The 20,539-nt window shown below is 41.0% G+C and overlaps 1 protein-coding gene across 1 annotated transcript in view; it reads left to right on the top strand.

Moving 5' to 3' along the window:
• Window positions 1-20,539, top strand: part of CYP2C111 (cytochrome P450 family 2 subfamily C member 111) — a 70,246-nt gene that overhangs the window by 15,508 nt on the left and 34,199 nt on the right. The window contains exon 2 of the mRNA XM_001502179.6: window positions 17,555-17,800. Within this exon, the coding sequence (XP_001502229.4) occupies window positions 17,696-17,800 (105 nt within the window). The 5' untranslated portion in view covers window positions 17,555-17,695. The remainder of the gene's footprint in view (window positions 1-17,554; window positions 17,801-20,539) is intronic.

Below are 20,539 nucleotides of genomic sequence, written 5' to 3' on the forward strand. Positions count from 1 at the left end.
TTGGTATAAACCTAATTCAGCCTGACTTTGTTTTTCCAAAAGGGCCTGACTGTGACTGTTGAGCATGCATTGTATATCTGCTTTAAAACATTTCCTATGGCAGGAACAAAGGTCCTTGAGATAAAGGTGCAACTTCCCCCTACATTGGCATTTCCTTAGGGATAAGCATCTTTCCTTAGCCTAGGAACTGATTGCTACGCTCACCTTTGACCACCCAGCTCACCTGTGACCACCCAGCTCCAGAGAGCAGACCTGCCACCCTGCTGTGTTCACCGAGACAGCAGACCTACCTACTGTTTCCATCAATCGCTGTGCCAACAGAGCAGTCTCCCTGCTATTGTAAAAGGGACATTTCAATCCTATGTGAAACATCCTCTCTGGGGGTATATAACCACTCTGTACACCCCACTTCTTTGGTGCCCTTTCTTCCTTTGGGAAGAAAGGCCCTGGGCCATGGTCCTCAGATTTCAGCTCAGAATAAATTCTCCCAAATTTTCATTTATAGATTGGTTATGGATTATTTTTGTCGACAGCCACTAATTAAAACCTACATCTGGGTAACGTTTAGCTGTTCTTCCCAGCTGACTCAAGCCTCCAGCCCACATTTCCTGGCTCAGCCTAAAGTTTCCCAGTCTGTCACCCCCATTTTATGGATGAATGATCCCAATACTCAGACAGCTGACATTATCTTGCCCAAGCTTACAAATAGTGCCAATTATTTTACCCAGAAACCACAAGCAAACGTGAGCAATCCAGAATGATCAAAAAGCAAACATAGTGGGATGTCATGGCACCCTCCTTAAATAGCCTTTTTGAAACCTCTTCAGCTTATAAATAGTGACTAATTTAACTCCATGAAAGTAAATTGGCTCTGGGTCAGATCATTTGTGTCTGCTTGCGGGAAGACGAATTGCTTAACAGATCCAGCCAAATATCATAGCCTAAATATTGGCCCTAGTAGAACTGTTGAGCTGAAGTTTTCAGAGCACAATTCATAACATTCCTCCCCTCTGCTTCTCTCACTGTGTGTAACGTGCTCTTTTCCTCTTTCTTAAACTCCAGACGGGAGCTCCCAGAGCGACTTCACCCTCTTTGACACATGCAGTTTTCTGATTTATGGGAATCATGAAAGATTATCCTACTGTATCTGAATGAAGGTCCTCACTGTGAAAACTCCACAGAGACCACAGACATGGACACTGCAGCAGCCAGGCCTCCTGCCTTTGAAAAGAGCCACTCAGCACGCCTCCAGCAGCTTGGGTGTGCCTTGGACTCAGGGGGCCTGTTTTTGCTAGGAAGTTTTTACAGATTAGGGAGCTTTCCTGGGCTCTGTGTAAAGGCTGCCTGTAGACATTTGTTTAGTCTGTGTATGGTAAAGATTTACAGACTCTTAGAGTTGAGCCCTGGGAACGGAGCAGAGAGAGCCCAGGGGACAAAGAAGCAGACACTGTTGGCAGCCCAGTCACTGCCAAGACTATGACTTTACTAGCTTACCTGGAGCTGTCTGGACTCTAAGTAGTTCACACAAGAGATGCCCGAGCCAGACCTAGTCTGCATCCCCAATTTGATCGTGGCTAAGTTGTGGTGAATAAGGGTCTGGGCAGAGATCTAACAAGTGTGGATGGGCATGGGATGTGTTTCTCTGTTTCCTTGGATGAAATGTCTGGTACTTACCGCTGACTTCTGCCTTACGGAGGGAGCTAGGGGAAAAGAACTTCCTTCCCGGGCTTCCGTTGTTGTCTGGGCCTGGAGAACAGCAGGAAAGTAAGAAAGCAGTATGCGATAGTGGTTCAGAGCTCACACTGAGTCTGGCAAGATACGTGCTCCATCCCATGTCCACCATGGCTTAATGAGCTTTTGTGGTCACAGGCAATGAACAATCTTGGCTTTCTAAGGGCTGGAGCCTAGATCCAAGTTGAACAAGAGAACTTAATTGTTCTTTTTACTAAACTAACAGAACTTTGGCTCTTCCAGGTGGTCCAGGAGAGCCCACAAAGTAGAATGGAGAAGAAGGTTCTCAGGAGAGTGAAGCTTTAGGATAGGGTGGGTAAGCTTAAAATTAGGATGACTCACTTGAAGTTTCTTGTTAAGTGTTTGACTTTTTTCTCCACCTTGAACATTTGCCTGCATTGTAAGTCTCTTGTTCACCCCCAGAATTTTAGTACATATCTGCTTTCCAGGATGTCTTATTGAATGATGTCTTGAGGGATGAAGGAAGAGTAGCGATGTCCAGAGTTGGCAGAAGTGGTACTGAGTAAGGACAGCAACTGCAGGAGCTAAGGATGACGCCTGGGAGCTAGGAGACAGTGGGGAACCAGGTCATGGTTTGAACTATCTCAGGACTGAATGCAATGTTGTCTGCCTTCTAGAAAGAATACTAGAGAAAAGAAAGAAGGGGTGTGAGGTGGGTCTGGGCTGCCCAGAGTATGTTAGATGGGGGAATAGCCATTTCATTTGAATGCTGGGGATGTGACTTCAGAAGACTTGGGAGTTATCTAGAAGACAGACACTTGGGTTACATTATTAGTGTATGACCTAGTGAGTTGGTATCCTTAGAGCTTTCTTCCTCAGATGCTGGGCAAAGGGTTACGGAACTTCCTTGAATCTCCTTAATGCCTGCTTGGGTAAGGACAAGGGCCCCTGACATACATGTATAGCCTGGTCAAGGTCTTCAGGGGCAGTCATGCTGTCAGAGTCCATTGTGAGCTACCACCAGCCACCCCCTCCTCAGCCTCCTCCAGCTACTCAACCACCATCGTCTCTTCCTCCAGCCACTGTGGCTAAACATGGTTCCAGAACATGTTAAGTGGAACCAACCCTGAATGGATATAAGCAGGCTGTGTTGCATCCTAGAAAACCACTGTTCCACATCCTAATCCAGCTCCCAAGCTTGTCCCAGGGCATTTTGAAGCTCCAACCATTTCCTACTCGATGTCTGTGCTTTCTGAGCCAAAGCACAAAATGGACCGAGGGAAAGGTATATGAGGCCAAAATCATAAGATCCCATGGGGAAAGCTTGCCTCTTCCCCCCGTCTATGTAATTCTGAACTCTTCACTTGAGAAGAGAAGAAAAGTCCAGCACCTGGGACCTCAGAATGCTCCTCAGGTTCTATTCAGAGTCCTCCTTGGGAGGTTGGGATGGTCAGAGACTTCTAGGGTAATGGACCTTCTGTACACTTGTCCTCTGGTCCTCACAAAAGAGGTCAGCAGTGGTGAATAAAGGCCAGGTGGTCCCAGGAGCTAGTTACATCGTTCTACATTCCTGTGGCCTAGAGCTGCTCCTGGAACATAGGATAATCACCCAGAGGAAGGGTGTGTGCAGTCACCAGGAGATAGAATCAAGGGCAGCGGGGACAATTGAGTTGGGTCCAGTCTGAATGATTATTATACAGGACCCACCTCTCAGGAGCACCAGGCCACTTGCTTGAGTTGAAATGGATAACAAGCCTATAAGCTGCAGACTCGTTTAAGGTGTAGGCCAGCAATCGCAAAGGCTTCCCCTCTCCTTCTTTCTGCTGTCTTTTAACACGTCAAAAACTACCACCGTTCCCTGGAGAAACAAAGCAGCTTATCCACAGAGCTCAGCTCACCTGGTTGACACCCAAATTGGCAACTGTGTAAATTTACTTGAAATCGTTTGTTTTCTCTTTCCTGATTTTTCTATAGGGGTAGTGTTACAACAGGACTGTTCAACATAGAGTCACCCCTTTAAAATGGCTCCAGAGAAGAGCCAGCTTTTTCATTTTAATAATTACTTGATGGCAGCTTAAAAGGGATGTGTCTCCTAGCAAAAAATCTGTGATGAGAGATCAGCACCAGCAGAGCCCTGTTGCATGACACTCTGGGCTCCAATCACCCTGCTAATGTATTGAAATGTGCACAAAATATGACACAAAATAGGTTGTCAGCTGGGGTATAACCATCTTTTTGTGGTAGGCAATAAATTTTATTTGCAAAGTTTGTAGATGTAGCCAAAGTTCCCCCCAAATTATCTTCACTTCTCTCACATTGAACACTTATCTATCAGCACAATCTGTAGTCTTCGCCTTCAAAGCAGTCCCAGTCCCTGTCACCCTCAGGCTGACTTTTTTGAAAGCCTTCCTGCCTCCAGCCTTGCTCAGCTTTCAGTAGATTCTCCAACAGGAGCCACAATAAACTTCAGACCATGTCATTCTTCTGTTCAAAACCCACTAACAACTTCTCATCTCACTCAGAATAAAATCCGAAGTCCTTAGCTGGGCCCACATGCCCAGCTAACTCTCCAACCTTCTCTCTTACTGCTCTTCCATTTTTGATTCTGCTCTGGCCTCATTAGCTTCATTACTAGTCCTTGAATATAAACAAGTTTGGACCCTAGAGTGCCTGTGCTTGCAGTTAGAATGCTTTCCTCTCACAACTGGCTCCCTTATTTCCTTATGGTCTCTGATAAAATGTCATTTTGTCATCGAGGCCTTTGACACGTTTAATCACTCCTTCTACATCCTGCCCTGCTTTACTTTTCTTTATATTATTGATTATCATTTGACATATTGACTATGAATTTGTTCATTTGTTTATTCTCAGCTTTTCCATGTGGGCAGGGACTTTCTTCTATTCACTACAGTACCCCAGTGCAGTAAACAATTCCTGGCACAGAGCTGGAGCTCACTACATATGTATCGGATGGATGAATGAATTCCTGAGTTTGAATGCTCTGTATCATCAACTGGCAACAACGCCCAGTGAGGCTGTAAGTGATGAATGGGATGCCAATAAGAAGAAATTATCTAGACGGTCAAGGGTTTCTAGAGAATAAGCAAAAGTAAGTGAAGCATCATTAAAAAATTAAGGAAAAAGAAAATAAGCAAAAAGAGACCCAGGATCTTGTTTACCCACCACTGCACCAAAGCCAGGCCCGATTTTTTCTTTCAGTTGCCGAAATCTGGTTCTTGTCGCAAACCAATGTAGACATCTATTTTGATACACATATTATATGTCTCTTGGTGTGCAGAGTACTCACATCACTTACCAGAGTTACTGAAATTACGGAAGGCTTGTGAAATGCTTCCTGCCACACAGGAAAAGAGGTGAAAATGCTGACATTTGGCTCTTAGCCAATTTTATAAAAGTTTAGAGTTTTCAACTTTTTTCTCCTCCTGGGTGTGGTGGCTCTCTCTTATCAAACTTCTATTCTCTTAGCAGCCATGAAGATATGTCTGTGTATCTAGCAATATTTTAATACTCACCTATATTCTGATGTGTATAAAACTCTACATTTTGGCTCAGCTATTACAAGAATTAAAAAGGCTTTCCTTGCCCTGTTAATTGTCTGTCTTCCGTATTTCACTTTACTGAGCGCTGGTGAACTAGGGATAGGCTAGGGGGGAAACTGACTCATTTGATATACACACCATGGGACCTCACCATGTGCCAAGCACAGGTTCAGCCCTGGGGCATCTGGTCATGCTCTTTCTGCCTCCACCATCCACCTGCCCTGTGACTTTGGGCAAGTCTCAGCCTCTCTAAGCCTCACTGCCCACTCTGCAACCACCTTCTCCCCTGAACTGTTGCAAGAGCCTTCTGACTGCTCTCCCAGTTTCCCCAGCCATCAATGGAGACCGACTAGTCCCTTCCTCTTGGAGTTGTGAAGGTTAGAGGAGATGGTCCATGAAGGTATTCTAACATGGTGCTGGCACAGAAGTCCTGTGAGGTCTGATTGGCGGTTATTGTCACCTGTATTGTGATTATCACTCACGCTCTGATGAGCCTCTTCTATCGGGAGTTGACAGAGCTTTCCCCCAAGTCTAGTTCTTTTCCAGATTCTATCTTTGATTTAAGTGACTCACTTTGGCTAGGGAAGTCGTCAGTCTGAACTGCATATTAGGCACATCTTTAGATGGTGCTGGTACCGATTACAGGCATGGCAGGAATGTTGTGGAAATACGTCCCAGTGTCCTGCAGTTGCCCTGTAATACACAAACCCAGCTTTTGTTGTTACTGGGTTTAAAACATCTTTATTTCCAAATTGTCTTACAAATACTGTCATGAAGTCAGATAAACAGAAATAAACACCTGCTTCTTAAATCCGTATCTCGGCTTCAGCCCCCCAAAGCAGCCTCAAGGTCCTGCAGCAGACTTTGTCTCAGCCCTCAGGAGTAAGTGTGTGTGTGATTAATGCTAGGGAGGAAAAGACTTAGTAAACAAATTTTATCTTTCAGGAGGAGCTTCATTTCAGTTGTGCTAGTTTGGCCTTAGACCATCATCCCAATCTCACCACCAGCATTTCCAGGATGCCAGACAAAGTTTTAGGTAGTTCCTTCAGCAAGGGCCATCTTAAAATACCCACCCTGATCCCTTAGATGTGAAAAAGTTTACAAGACTGGAGCTGCCTGAGGATGTGACTCTAATCCTCACCTTCCCGGTAAAGTGGGAAGGAAGTATGTCTGCATCTGTTCTTTCCTCTGTTGAGCACCCATGACATACAAAGTACAGACGGGTTTGCTCCGCCATTGGGTGCCCTACATGAACAAGGCTTTTGCTCCTGGGATCTGAGCCTCAGGGCTTCCAAGTGGTCACTGTACTCATGGCTTACATTCCTTTGCTATCTGCACTCCAGTGCTGTTGTGCACACGTTTGCTCTCTGGCAGACACTTCCAGTATTCTTCTGTTTGCAGTAGGAACTGTGTTCAGAAGGAAAATGCCCTTGTTAGCACAGAAGAAGAGGCTGTAATTTTTCCAGAAAAAACTTTTGTTCATCTTCAGATGAAGTTGTAGGTAATTAGGACCATACACTCATCGCTAAACTAAGTTGACTATAGTTTGCAGAAGTAAGCTGTTTATGAAGAATAACGCAGGTTTGCCTCATGTGTACAGAGAGTATCAATGGGGGATAAAGTTGTGCCATTTCTGTGTGCTGTTGGGCTATCCTAAGACTTCAGGTCCACAGTATTCATCTTAACCACTTTTGATAAAATAATTTTAAAGATTTATCTCATATTTCTTGCCATTTTAAATCTAGCAAGTGAACATATTTCAACCTCTTCTTGATGATTCAGAGGCATCACCATGAGTGTGGATAATTTTGCTGTGCTTTGGGTAAACGATGACATCAGGGCCTATTGAGTTATGAGCTGCACTGGGAAAATTCCCAGGTAAATGTCTGGGGGTCTTAGATTTATTGAGCTCTAACAGTTTTTCTAATTCTTCCCTTTACTTGTTACTGTCCTACTGTATTTGTCTCTAGAAACCATCCCTCACTCTCATCCATTTACGCAAGGACTATTTTTGAGCATTCACTATGCCCTAGGCTAGCTTCCACATGCAGAGGGGACAGTTCAGTTGAGGCCACAGTGGGCAAGGGCCTGCCTGCACGGAGCAGACCTGCTGGAAGGATAGATGGACGATAAACAAGGTTACAATTACACAAGTTAATTCTAATTTGCATTGATCTGGGAGAGTGAATAATCACACTTGGGAGAGTTATGCATAAATAAAGGATAAATAGGATTCCAGAACATGGCATGTTCATAGTCCATTTCTGTTTACTTCTGAGTAATTCCCAAGCAAGGAAATTGTTGGCTTCATGGTTCTCTGATAAAGTGGAGCATCTGTATTGCCACAGAATAGTAAGCATAATACTGAAAATGCTCAGTGTCACTCAAACTAGGTTTCAAATATTCTGCCAAACAACATTTTGCCTGCAACTAAAAATTAAGGACAACATGGCAACTGAGAGTTTAGATTCCAAATTCTCATCTCCAGGCCTAATTTGCCTTCATCCCCAGATCTGTGTGTCTAACTGCCCAGTACCCCTCTCCATGTCCTGCCCCTCACCATCACCTCTACCCCATACTCTCTTCCTCTAGTCTTCCCCATCTTGGCAAATAGTGCTATAATCTTCCAAAAATCAAGAAATTATTCTCAAGTCTCTCCTTTCTTCATACCCTGCTGCCTACCCTACATCGAATTCATCAACTTAGCCTGGGGATTTTTATCTCAAATTTAAATCAGATCATGACTCTCCTCTCCCATGCCTGAAATCTATCAGTGCCTTGTTTTGCTCTTAGAGAAAAATCAAAGCTCCCAACAGGGCTTCTAAGCATCATTGGATCCATGTCCATTTTACAGTTTCTATTTCTTCTCTTACCACACTGCCCATCTCTGGCCATGCTTTGACCACATTGGCCTTCTTTCTATTCATCGTCACTCATGTCTTGGGCTAACACACTGTATCTCCTAAGCTCCACTGCTCTGCCCCGACCAGCGAAATGGCTGGTTCCTTGTTATCACTGAGGTCTTAACTTTAATGACCTTATAGGGGCCTTCTATGCCAGGCCTTCCCACACTTTAATGTGCATAGTCACTAGGATGCAGATTCTGATTCTGGAGGTCTGGGCGAGGGCCTGAAATTCTACATCTACAACAAGCTCTCAAGTGATGCCAACGCTGCCAATCTGTGGATCACACTGAATCCTAATAGGCAACCAATAAATATTTGTTGTTGAACATGCTTTCCCAGTTCTCAGGGGTATGAAAGAGCCAAGACTCTAGCTTTGGGTGAGAGCAAGCTAGCTAGCATTGGAAGGTATTTCTGATTCAAGCATTAAAGTTTGATGAGACCTTTATGAGGCCTTTATCCTTTATCAAAATTCCCAAAGAAGAATAATATGGTCTATTTGGGATGACTGATGACAAAATCAGTTACTGTTTTCAAGTAGAGTTCTGTTTGTTTTTAAAATTCTCCTGATTTAAAGTTTAGATCATTCCTTGTCAAATATAGCATTGGATGGAACCGAGAGGAACAAAGGCTTCCCACTCAATGCTTTGTTCACTGTAGATACCTTCCCCATAAACACAACAAGCACCCTACTCTCAGAATAGGGCCATTATTCCAGTGAGAGTTCAGACACTGCACACGTGAGATTGTTCTTGAGCTTTCTGTTTTATAAGTTTACCTGACAAACTAAACACAGATCACAGCTGGTGATACAGCCTTCTTTACAAGTGAAACAGAGACCATGCCTTCATCTTATGGGGTATCTTTGCAACATTGTCACAATCAACCAGTTGACCAGCAAAGGCTTGCTATGTGCCTACTATAAGCAAGACATGGCCACTCTCTTTTGAGGTTATTACAATTTAGTTGAAAGACACAGATATACATAGAAAGTTGATAATACAAAGCAATATAGAATTAATAAGTTACTGTTTTGAAGGCAAGGACCTGGATCTTCTGAAATCCTAAGGATCTTTCTAAGTCCATAACATGCCACTGTGTTCAGCACTAAATGAATGATACAAACCAGTGCATGTCAAACTTTCAGGTGCAAAAGAATGCCCTTGTTAAAATATAAATTCATATTCAGTGGGCCTGAGTGGAGCCCTAGAACTTGCATTTCTAACAGGCTCCCAGGTGATGGCAATGCTGGTGGTATGAGGACAACACTTTTTGTTGCAAAAAGATAGAAAAGTGTTACTCCAATGGGGTCACCAAATTCCCAGGCACCTCCCCAAACCTACTGAATCTGAATTCATGGGGATAGAGCTCAAGAACAGTGTTTTAACACTCTCCAGGTAATTCTTATGCATTCTAAAGGTTGAGAAGTACTGGTTCAGACATTAAGTGCTAGGGGTTAGATATGTGGAATTTAAGACATATGCCCTCTCCCCAGCAATTTGCTCCCAGGGTAATATCAGGCCTCAGACTTTTTAGAGACTGTCGGTTCAGTACCAGTGGCCTGGTTTGGCTTTTCTAACATAAGCAGGCCAAAGGCTGGCCAGGAGCTCCAGCTAGATACTGACCACCGTAACATGTTAGGCACAGACAGGATCAGACCCGGGAATAGTGGCCAGAAAGGAGCTGTGATTTAGCTAGATTGATGACTATTCTTATTGTAATATTTCTGAGGAACAGAGATTATAACGGGTTTAGCAGATGTGGACATCCTGTTGTCAGAGTCTCTCTGCCTAAAATGGAACTGTAATCATTCAACATATTTCCCCATCCTCTGGCCTGAGACTGAGTTGTCACAGCCTCCCAGACATTGCTCCAGGTGCCCCAGATGGTACTAGCTGACATACCCCAAGCTTGCCATTATGAACACATGCAAACCACATAAGGGCAACTAGCTTCTGGAGACCAAATGCAAGGCGCTGCCCCCTCCCTCAAGGTCCCTAGGACACTGCTGGGAGGAAGAGACGTAAGTGGGACCTCAGGTGCTGGAAGGTTTTGGGAAAATGAAGATTCATGGGAAACTCTTAGGGAGAGGGAGTTAGGCAAACGTTGGGAAATTCCTCTAACGATGAGTTAATGTGAGAGCAAAATATATTCAAGTTCTGGTACTTTCTTTTCCGCTTTTAATTTCAACATTTTTTGTTTCGTCTAAAAGGCATTGTTTTGGAATTAGGGTAGAACCATGAACTTTTCATTCTAGCAGGGAATTAAAACAATGATTTAATTTATTTATTTATTTTGCAATGGTAAAATGATTTTGTCCAGCCAGTAAAAATAAAACAAAGGCAGATGCTAACTTGGAATCGACAGACTCTTTGGGTAACTTTCTTTGATCTAATTGATTTCACAAATCTAACAAACTCATTAATCAAGATTCATAACTGGCCCTGACTGTGGATGTTGAGCACACCTGAAACCAGTTCTGTGAGATTAACAAGGAGCATGTCTGCACCGGGTCAAAATGATCCTGACTCTTTGAATTAAAGAGAGGCCCTTTCCATTGTCCCCAGATTCCAAACTCAAATAAACAAGCAAAAACAAGAGTCAGGAGAGTCAGAGAGCCCCAGGCTCCCCTTCCAGTCACTGGCTTGCTATGAATTCTACTGTAGAGCTTCAGTTTAAAGTTCTGAGTTCCATTAAGTTACAAATAGCCCTAGAACGGCTAACACCTTTAAATGTTAGGAAGATGGGAGAAATCACAAGCACCCAGGAGGCCAATAGGGTACCATGACAGAACAATAGGGCTTGAGACAAACCTAGTTTTTCTATTCCAGACTGTGGCTAGGAAGGTGTATGACCTTAAGAAAGTTACTTAATGCCTTTTAGGAATGAAACTTCTTCTCTGACAGATCATGATAATACCTACCCTTCATCTTATCCTGCTCTTGAGGCTACAGAGAGAATTGAATGAAATAATAGGTTTGAAAGTATTTTGAAAAGCTGGAACTCTTTTACAAATATGAGTTATTATTTTCTAAGGTAATTTCCTTGTCCTGTGCAAAGTAGAGCTGACCTTTTGAGAAAGATCAAGTACCAACAGTAAATTGGAAGTGAACTGATGCTTTCAAGAGGAAGAGTGTTGTCTGTAAACAGTGCATGCATTCTTGGGAAATCTTATCTCCCTTAAGATACAATAAGACACAGTGGATAAACTGCCAGACGGTAATCCAGGAACCAGAGTGACTCTGTCTTTGCAGTAACAGGTGCTTAAGCTAGAAAACGCTTTATGGCAAGTCACAGTAGCCCACACCAGCCCACTGATAGCCTTGAGTTATTTTGGTTTGTCTGGATCTTGGCTTTTATGGGATCTTAACTGTCTTCTTTTCCAGAACTTCACTGTGTGCAAAAAGCTTTTGTTTTAAATGGTTTATTGAATTATTTCAGGTATCAGAATCAGAGGGAAACAGCCCTGGGAATGATAATGATTAGAAAGAAAAGTCTTTGAACGTGCTATCCATTGATCCCCAGGACTTGTGAAGATGGATTTATTAGACTCCAAATTTCCCCAGTTAGGTCATGGATTATCTGGACAATCAGAGGACAAGAAACACATCTAACAGAAAGATGTTTCCACCTGGAAGAATGGCTCAGTTCCAGCCAGACACCTTGTAGATTTGTTAATTGGGTTTGTTCTTGCAATTAAGGCAAATCAGCATATATGCTAGTGTCAGGGAAGTGGGAGAATTCCACCCCGGCTTTTCCTTAAGGTTCTTATGGCTGGTTAATTAATCAAAGAGGCAGGTTAGCAAGAGAAAATCAAACAAAATTTAATAGCATGTATACATGGGAGAAACCCAGAGGAAACTGAGTAACTCAGCCATCTGGCTGAGGCCAGCTGTTTAAGTATCTTCAGCTATAGACAAGGAGGACAATGGGGATAGTGATTTGGGGCTTCAAAGGGGAGGAAGGCAATTTACATAGAGATGGAATGCAAATGTTTGTTAAACAGGTTTTGCTAGGCCCATAACATGGGTTTGTTGGTGTCCTTTTATCACACCTATTTTACATCATATTACCGCTATCATATGGTATGAGCTCCTTCCTGGAACAGGCCATCTATGTTAAAGTCTTTTAGGCAGTTTGGCGGAAGGAAGGTCGGATGCTTTTCCCGAGTCTTTTGAGCCTTTATTATCTTCAGCTGGAAATAGTCCGCATACCAGAGTGGCACATCTTGGGGTGGCCTGCCCTGAAGCCCATCACTAGTTTAGTGGTTTCAGGCACTGCAAAACTGGAATTCTGCTCAAGGAAAGGTTAGCCAAGAAATAAAAGCACTTTCTCAAGAGGTTTAGTCCCTCTGGACTGGAAGACAATTTACATGTTAAGCAGAGTCAGAAAGGAAAGTGAAAGTTCTGTATGTCTAAATTACACTGCCTAGGATGGGAGATTCAGATGCAATGTATTTAAGTATTTCCACAAACCAAAGAGGTGTGGCGTTAGGTAGCTCTTTGGGAAAAGTACATGCATACAGAGTTGTGTGGCCACAGATCCAGCACAAGTCCCACCTGAACACTGTAGTCACATAAAGATCTTCAAAGATAAATCATAAAAGTGTCCTACTTTTTAGAAGATGGTGCTACTGGCACTGCCATTAGCGAGTGCAGATGTACCTAAAAGACCCCTGAAGTGAAGAGTTCTTCCCACACTGGACGTGTGAAGACTGTTCTTCACTTTGCAGCTGCTGCTGTTACTGTATGGCCAGTTCAGCTGGAGGAATTAAAGTGTGCCTGGGGTTGCGGGCCACTCAGGAGGAGTCACCTGCCCTGGAAAGCCTGACAGGACCTGGGTAAGGTCCAGAAGACAGGAGGCATGCAGTGAACAGCTAGGGTCTGCTGCATAGACTGGGGACGGGAAACTCAGAAGGTTATGGGGCTAAATGCAATGCACAATTCCTGATTGGACCCTGGAACAGAAAAAGGGCATCAGTGGAAGAAATGGTGAAATCTGTATAAAGTCAGCAGTCTCATTAATAGTCTTACACCAATGTTAGCTTCTTAGTTGTGATGAAGGCATCATGGTTATGGGAGACGTTAACACTATGAGAGCTGAGTGAAGAGTCTATGGGAAATCTCTGAACCATCCTTATAATTTTTCTATAAATCTAAAATTACTGTAAAATATATAGATAGATAGATAGATAGATAGATATAGATATAGATATAGATATATATAAAAAGTCTGTGGAGGCTGGATGTAACATAGAGGAATGAAATGGGCCAGGTTGGGACAGTCACAAACTGGTCAGCCTTTGTCTTGTCTAGAGAATACCCACTGTTAACCTCTAGCCAATTATTGCCACCTGGAAACGCAGGCCCCAGGTTATAGATTTTCTGAGTTTTCAAGAGAATCCAGAAATCTGTGAGTGTGTGTGTGACTGCAATTTTAAAACAATGGCTCAAAAGTTTTAAAAACATGTTAAGGACAAAGAAAACAGAACTGCTCCTGAGGATAAGTGGCCCATGTGTATGACATCTCTTCTGGGCACCACAGGAGTGAGTGTACAAGACGATGATCCCAGAAGCTTTAAAAATGCATGTTCCAAGGTCCCAACTTAGAGGTTCTGATTAGGTAGATTTAGGGTCAAAGCCAGAATCCTGCATTTTCATTAAAAATAAAACGTATCCCAGGATTTTGACACAGGAAGTTCATAGATTCCACTCTGAGAAACATTCCCTTTGAGGAATGAAATTCCTTTTCCCTTAGCTTCTTCACTCCCTTTAATTCAACTTCTTCTTTCTCTCATCATCAGTGATACAACTCCAAGGCCAGGGTTAAAATATAGGTCCAGAACATCACTGTCTGGTTTGGTCACTACCAGCTGCACCTGGTCAGTGAGCAGCTGGAGTGTAGGGCCTGGGTGGAAAATACACACAGGTTTTCAAAGACTTACGACATGTTTAAAACATAAAATATCTTACTAATAAACATTTAATATTGATTAAATGGTGAAATGGTAATATTTTAGTTATATTGGGTTAAGCAAAATATTTTAAAATTAATTTCATCTGCTACTAGGAAACAATTACATATGGGGCTCATGATTGTGATTCCCACTACATCTCTATTGGACGGCACTGGTGTGGGGAACCGGGTGAAGAGAGTTGTTCTCCCCTCAGGCTTTAGTGTATAGGGGCAGAAGGAGTGCTTAGTGTTTTATATGTGCCCGGTTCTGCCCAAATCGCCAGGACCAGGGATTTCACATTTGGGGACAGGGCTCTGGGCAAACACACACTGTTTATGTCTCAGCATCCTCCCTAGAGAGAGAACAGTAGGTAGCTGGCTGAGATTTAGGGCCCTTGGGTCCTGGCCATCTCTGCCTCTGCCACCAGAGGCATGACTAACAGCCATTTACATAATTAATATATCACAGAAGGGTGGGACAAATGTAGTTCATTGTAGGTACCATTTCCAAGAGACACAAGGAAAGCTACCAATTCTGCTAGGTATTAAAGTGGGCACAGATTAAGGCAATGCCCCTACTCTAATTTCATATTAAGAAATAGTGTTTTCAGAAGACATCTATAAAGAGGTTTTTAGAAACTTTTTTGGCTGATGTTAGAGTAAGAGTCATTCAATGAAGAAAAGTTAACAAACATGGACTCTGAGAGAGGATAGAAATTCCACCACAAAAATGACAAAGTAGGATTACAAGATCTCTTTGGTGCATCTCAAACTCTATTTTCCATCTCATTCATTCATCAGATGTCCAAATGTATTATGTCAACATTTCCTATTCTTAATTCTTTAAAAAACACCTATGTGCTTCAAGAGAAATTTTATCTATGTGTTTCTGATTCATTTATATTTAACTAATCAAAATGCCATTTTGTAAGAGGAAGTTGATGTCCAAAAAGACTCTTGATCCCCTTAATAATCCTGTTTCCTTTCAACTTGAAGCTACTGTCATGTCTATACAGGAACCTGGATTCAAGTCTAAAGTCAGAATCCACGCAGTTCAAGTTGTTTTACAACTTGGCAAGGTGAATTTTACTGATTCAGTTTTAAAGAGCTGTCCCAGGATCTACACCTACGTGCTCATCCCTTTGAGGATCCTTTTCTTGGTCTCACCTGCCTGGGTCGTGTGTATGGATCTTTGCTGGTGTGTTTTTATTGTGTCATCAGCAAACAGAGACAGTTTTACTTCTTTCTTTCCTATTTGCATACCATTTATTTATTTTTCTTGCCAAACTGCTCTGACTAGACTTGTAGTACTGTGTTGAATAAAAGTGCCTATTGTGAGCATTCTTGTCTTATTCCTGATCTTAGGGGAAAAGCTTTCAGCTTTTCACCATTGAGTATCATGTTAGCTGAGGGCTTGTCATATATGGCCTTTATTATGTTGAGATATGCTTCCTGTACACCAACTTTGTTGAGAGTTTTTATCATGAATGAATGTTGTATTTTGTTAAATGCTTCTTCTACATCTATCAAGATGATCATTTGGTTTTTTCCTCCAATTTCTTAATGTGGTATATCACATCAATTGATTGGCGGGTGTTGAAACTTTCTTAGATCTCTGAAGCAAATCTGGCTTGATCATCATATATGATTCTTTCAATATATTGTTGAATTCAGTTTGATAATATTTTGTTGAGGATTTGTGAATCTATGTTCTTCAAGGATGTTGGCCTGTAATTTTCTTTTCTTGCAATGTCCTTGTCTGTTTTTGGTATCAGGGTAATGCTGGCCTCATAAAATGAGTTTGGAAGTGTTCGCTCCTCTTGTCTTTTATGGAAGAGTTTGAGAAGGATTGATATTAGTTCTTCATTAAATGTTTGGTAGAATTTACCAATGAAGGCTTCTGGTCCAGGACTTTTGTTTGTTGGGAGGTTTTTGGGTTTTTTTATTCCTCTGTCTTAGAGACAATCATCCCAGTAAACTACCTAATTTTAAAAATAGCAAGAATTACAACCACTTTGGATAACTTTTTAACAATGGCTATGAAAAATATTTTCTTATTTTATGACTCATTAGTTCCACTCCTACTTATATACTTAAGGATTTTATGTATATGCCTACTAATAGATATGTACAAGAATGTTTACAAAAGCTTTATTCCTCATTGTCCAGATTGAAAACAACTCAATTGCCCATCTACAGTAGAATGGATGCATAAATTGTAGTACACTCATACAATTGATTATGCATCAACAAAAAGAGCAATTGTTACTTCATGCAAATGTGGATGAAACTCACAGTCGTAATGATGAACAAAATAAACCAACACAAAGAGTGGATCTCATCTGTATGATTCCACTTATAAGAAATTAAAGAAGAGACAAAACTAATATATAGTGATAGAATTCAGAAACAGTGGTTTTCTATAGGAACTATGATAACAAAGGGGCACAGTGGATCCTTCTAGTATGTCTGGAATGATCTAGGAAGAGATTATACATCACACTGAGTTATACACTTGTATCTTTCATGTTTTTTATATCTCAATTTAAAAAGACAGCAATAGTAGAACGGGCTAGTATGTGGAAGTGAGAATTCTTTGTCATCAAAGAATCAAAAAAAATCTCTGTTCACGTTAAAGAAAAATCAATAAACAATTTACATATTTTAAGTTGTTAGGAAAAGCACATATAAAAATATTTCAATATTGATTCTTTATGTCTGTTATTGTTTTACAGATACACATATCTGTTGAGGTTAGCTTTGATCTTTTGGTAAAATATGAGAAAATATGTTATAAAAAATGAATTTAAGTTTTGGTTAGCTGAAACAACATGCAGAAAGCAATGATCCCAGAGCAGGAGATGAAAGAAAGAAAAAAATTAAAAACTGATGATTAATTGGATGAATTATTTGAACTTATGTTTTCTGAAACTGGTATAATCTCGACGGTGAGCATAGGATGTGACCACAAAGATATATTTAGGATGTTGCATAGAAAAAGGGTTTTACTAATTAACTCACCGAATGATGTTTGCTTCAATTTAGTGGGGTCCTTAGTCTCAGGTGAAATTCATTGTCTGTTAGTGAATACTCACAGTCTTCAAGAGCCTAGGGAAGGGCAAAGCCACCTTTGCTAGAAAAACAACTTTCTGTGGCAAAGCTTTCCAGGTCCAAATGCTGTCCTTTTGTCTCAAGGGATCAGTGGAGCAGCAGTTCTGGTGCTCACATGATTCTGGACATTTTATTGGACAGCACTACAGCAGATTTTGATCCTTGATGTTTTCCCATGGAGATAGTAGGAGCTTGCTTGTGGTTAGTTTTCTGAAGCCCCTTTAAACTCTGACCTGCATTAACACAATGAGTCTTCTCAATGCTTATGTTATGTTGTACCTATTTTTATAAGATTCTTATAAAAAGCCAGTACCAACTTTTTTTTTTTTTCAGGAAGATCAGCCCTGAGCTCACATCGGCTACCAATCCTCCTCCTTTTGCTGAGGAAGACTGGCCCTGAGCTCACATCCGTGCCCATCTTCCTCTACTCTACATGCAGGACGCCTACCACAGCATGGACAGCCAAGCGGTACCATGTCCACACCCGGGATCCGAACGGGCAAACCCCAGGCTGCCGAAGCTGAACGTGTGCACTTAACCGCTGCACCACAGGGCCTGTCCCCCGTACCAACGTTTTATGTGAGCTCCTTTATTTTCTTTTTTTAATTTTTATTTTTTTAATTGAGGTAGAATTGACATACAACATTATATTGGTTTCAGGTATACAACATAATAATTCCATGCTTGTCTATATTGCAAAATTATCACCACAGTAAGTGTAGTTAACAACTGTCATCACACATTGTGACAATTTTTTTCTTGTGATGAGAACTTAGCAACTTGCAAATATGAAATATAGCATAATTAACTATACTCACCATGCCATATATTGGGAGATTTTTGATTATTGATTCAGTCTTCTTACTACTAGTAATCAGTCTGTTCAGATTTTGTACTTCTTCATGATTCAGTCTGGTAGGTTGCATGTTTCTAGGAATGTATTAATTACTTCTGGATTCTCCAATTTGTTGGTATATAACTGTTCATAGTAGTCTCTTATGATCCTTTGTATTTCTGTCGTATCAGTTGTAACATTTCCTCTTTCGTTTCTGGTTTTGTTTGAGTCCTCTTCTTTTTCCTGGACATTTAGCTAAAAATGTGTCCATTTATTTAGCTTTTCAAAACACAGCTCTTAATTTCATTAATCTTTTCGGTTGTCGTTTACTCTCTATTTTATTCATTTTCACTCTGGTCTTTGTTATTTCTTTCCTTCTACTAACTTTGGGTTTAGTTACTTCTTTTTCTAGTTCCTCAATGTGTAAATTTATATTGTTTATTTGAGATACTCTTGTTTAATTAGTTGTTCATCACTATGAACTTCTGTCAGAACTACTTTTTCTGCATCTCATAAGTTTTGTGCCACACACCCAGTGATACATTCAAAAGAATGACTGCAGCCTAAATTCCACATACCAGAGAAGATTCCAGTCTCTGCGTGTGATATGAATATATAATTACCTATACACCAGACAGAAAGCAAAGAACTATATTAGAATGACATTATTAATAAACTAACACAACTATGAGTATTATTATAAAGATGAGAAAATAGATCTCATCAAACTTCATTTTCTCCAAGGTGACATAGCCGTCTTATGTAAAACTGCACTTGGGTTGTTGTAAGTGGCTTCTTTCTCGTATTATACTCATTCTCTTTATTTCAGGTGTCTGACTTAAGCCTGACTACCTTAGAAATAGACTTTTGTTCCTTGTCTTTTTAATTATATCTTTCTAATTTTATCCATGATTATGAATATACGTTGGGACCTACAATATTGATAATAGTCTAAGATAAACAAGTGATGAGAATGAACTTGATCTGCATTCAAGATATTTTTTTATTTCTCTCAACTTCTTCTCTGACCCATTGGTTGTTCAGTAACATGTTATTTAATCTCCACATAGTTTTGAATTTTCCAATTTTGTTCTTGTAATTTATTTCTAGTTTTAAGCCATTTGGCTTGATATAATTTCATCCCTGTTAAATATACAAGATTAATTTTGTGGCATAAAATATGATCTATCCTGTAGAATGTTCCATGTGTGCATGGAAGAATATGTATTCTGCCGCTTTTGGTGGAATGCTCTGTAAATATCTAAGTCTGTCTGGTCTAACGTGACAAGTCCAAAATTTCTTTAATGATTTTCTGTCTGGATGACCTATCCATTGAGGAAAGTGGGGTATTGAAGTCCCTCCCAATATTATATTGCTGTCTAATTCTCCCTTTAGATCTGTTAATATTTTCTTTCTATATTTAAGTGTTCCTATATTGGGCGCATCATCTTTTTCCTTTCTGTTCCTCTAACTGGCTAATTTCAAGTATCTCACCTTTAAGTTTGCTGATTCTTTTTTCTGCATGATTGAGTCTGCCTTGAAGCTCTCTATTGCAATTTTCAGTTCAGTCATTGTATTCTTCAATTCCAAGATTTCTGTTTGGTTCTTTTTGATGATATCTATTTCTTCATTAAACTTCTTATTTTGTTCATGTATCATTTTCCTGATTTTGTTTAGTGGTCTTTGCGTGTTCTCGTGCATTTCACTGAGATTATTTTAAATGATTATTTTGAATTTTTTTTCAGACAATTCATCAATCTCGGTTTTGATTGGTTATTGGAGTTTTATTAGCTTCCTTTGATAGTGTTATGTTTGCCTAATTCTTCATGATCTGTGTAGCCTTGTGTTTCTGTCTGAGCATTTGAGTAACAAACATGTATTCTAATCTTTCCTGGTTTCACCAGGAAAAGATCTTCTTCTATTTGGTCCCTAGGCTGATGGGGTTTCCTCTGTGATCTCAGGTGAATGGGGTTGGAGCTACTTATTGTGGTTACAGCTGAGTCTGCACTGGGGTCTGTGATTTATTACCAGGTGCTTACGGGGGTGTGTATCCTGCTTGATCTCTGGGCATATGGGACTGCCTCCAAGAGCTTTTTCAGTGGTACTGCTGTTGGGGAAAAGGTCTGCTTCAGGGTGCACTGTTGATGGTTTGTTCCTAAAGCATGGGAGGGCGAGGTTCCTCCAGGATCACTTAGTGGATGGTGCTGGAGGTAGGACCATTGCTAATGGGGCTGTAGGTGAGTCCACAGAGGAATGGAGGTGTTTTAAGATCTGTTGTCAGGACCATGGTTGGCAAGTCTGCCACCTGGTTGAAGGTCTACCTTCTCAAAATGGCTCTCTTCTGTCTTGGGCTCCACTGGGGGTTTGCAACCTCCTTCCTAGATCCTAAACTCCTACAAAGGCAGTTTCATCCATGAATTGCTGCCAAATTATTGTTTCTGTGTGGGTATGTGAGTGGTAAATTTTCTATTCTACCATCTTGC

This window comes from Equus caballus, chromosome 1, assembly GCF_041296265.1.
Source record: "Equus caballus isolate H_3958 breed thoroughbred chromosome 1, TB-T2T, whole genome shotgun sequence".
Lineage (NCBI taxonomy): Eukaryota > Metazoa > Chordata > Mammalia > Perissodactyla > Equidae > Equus > Equus caballus.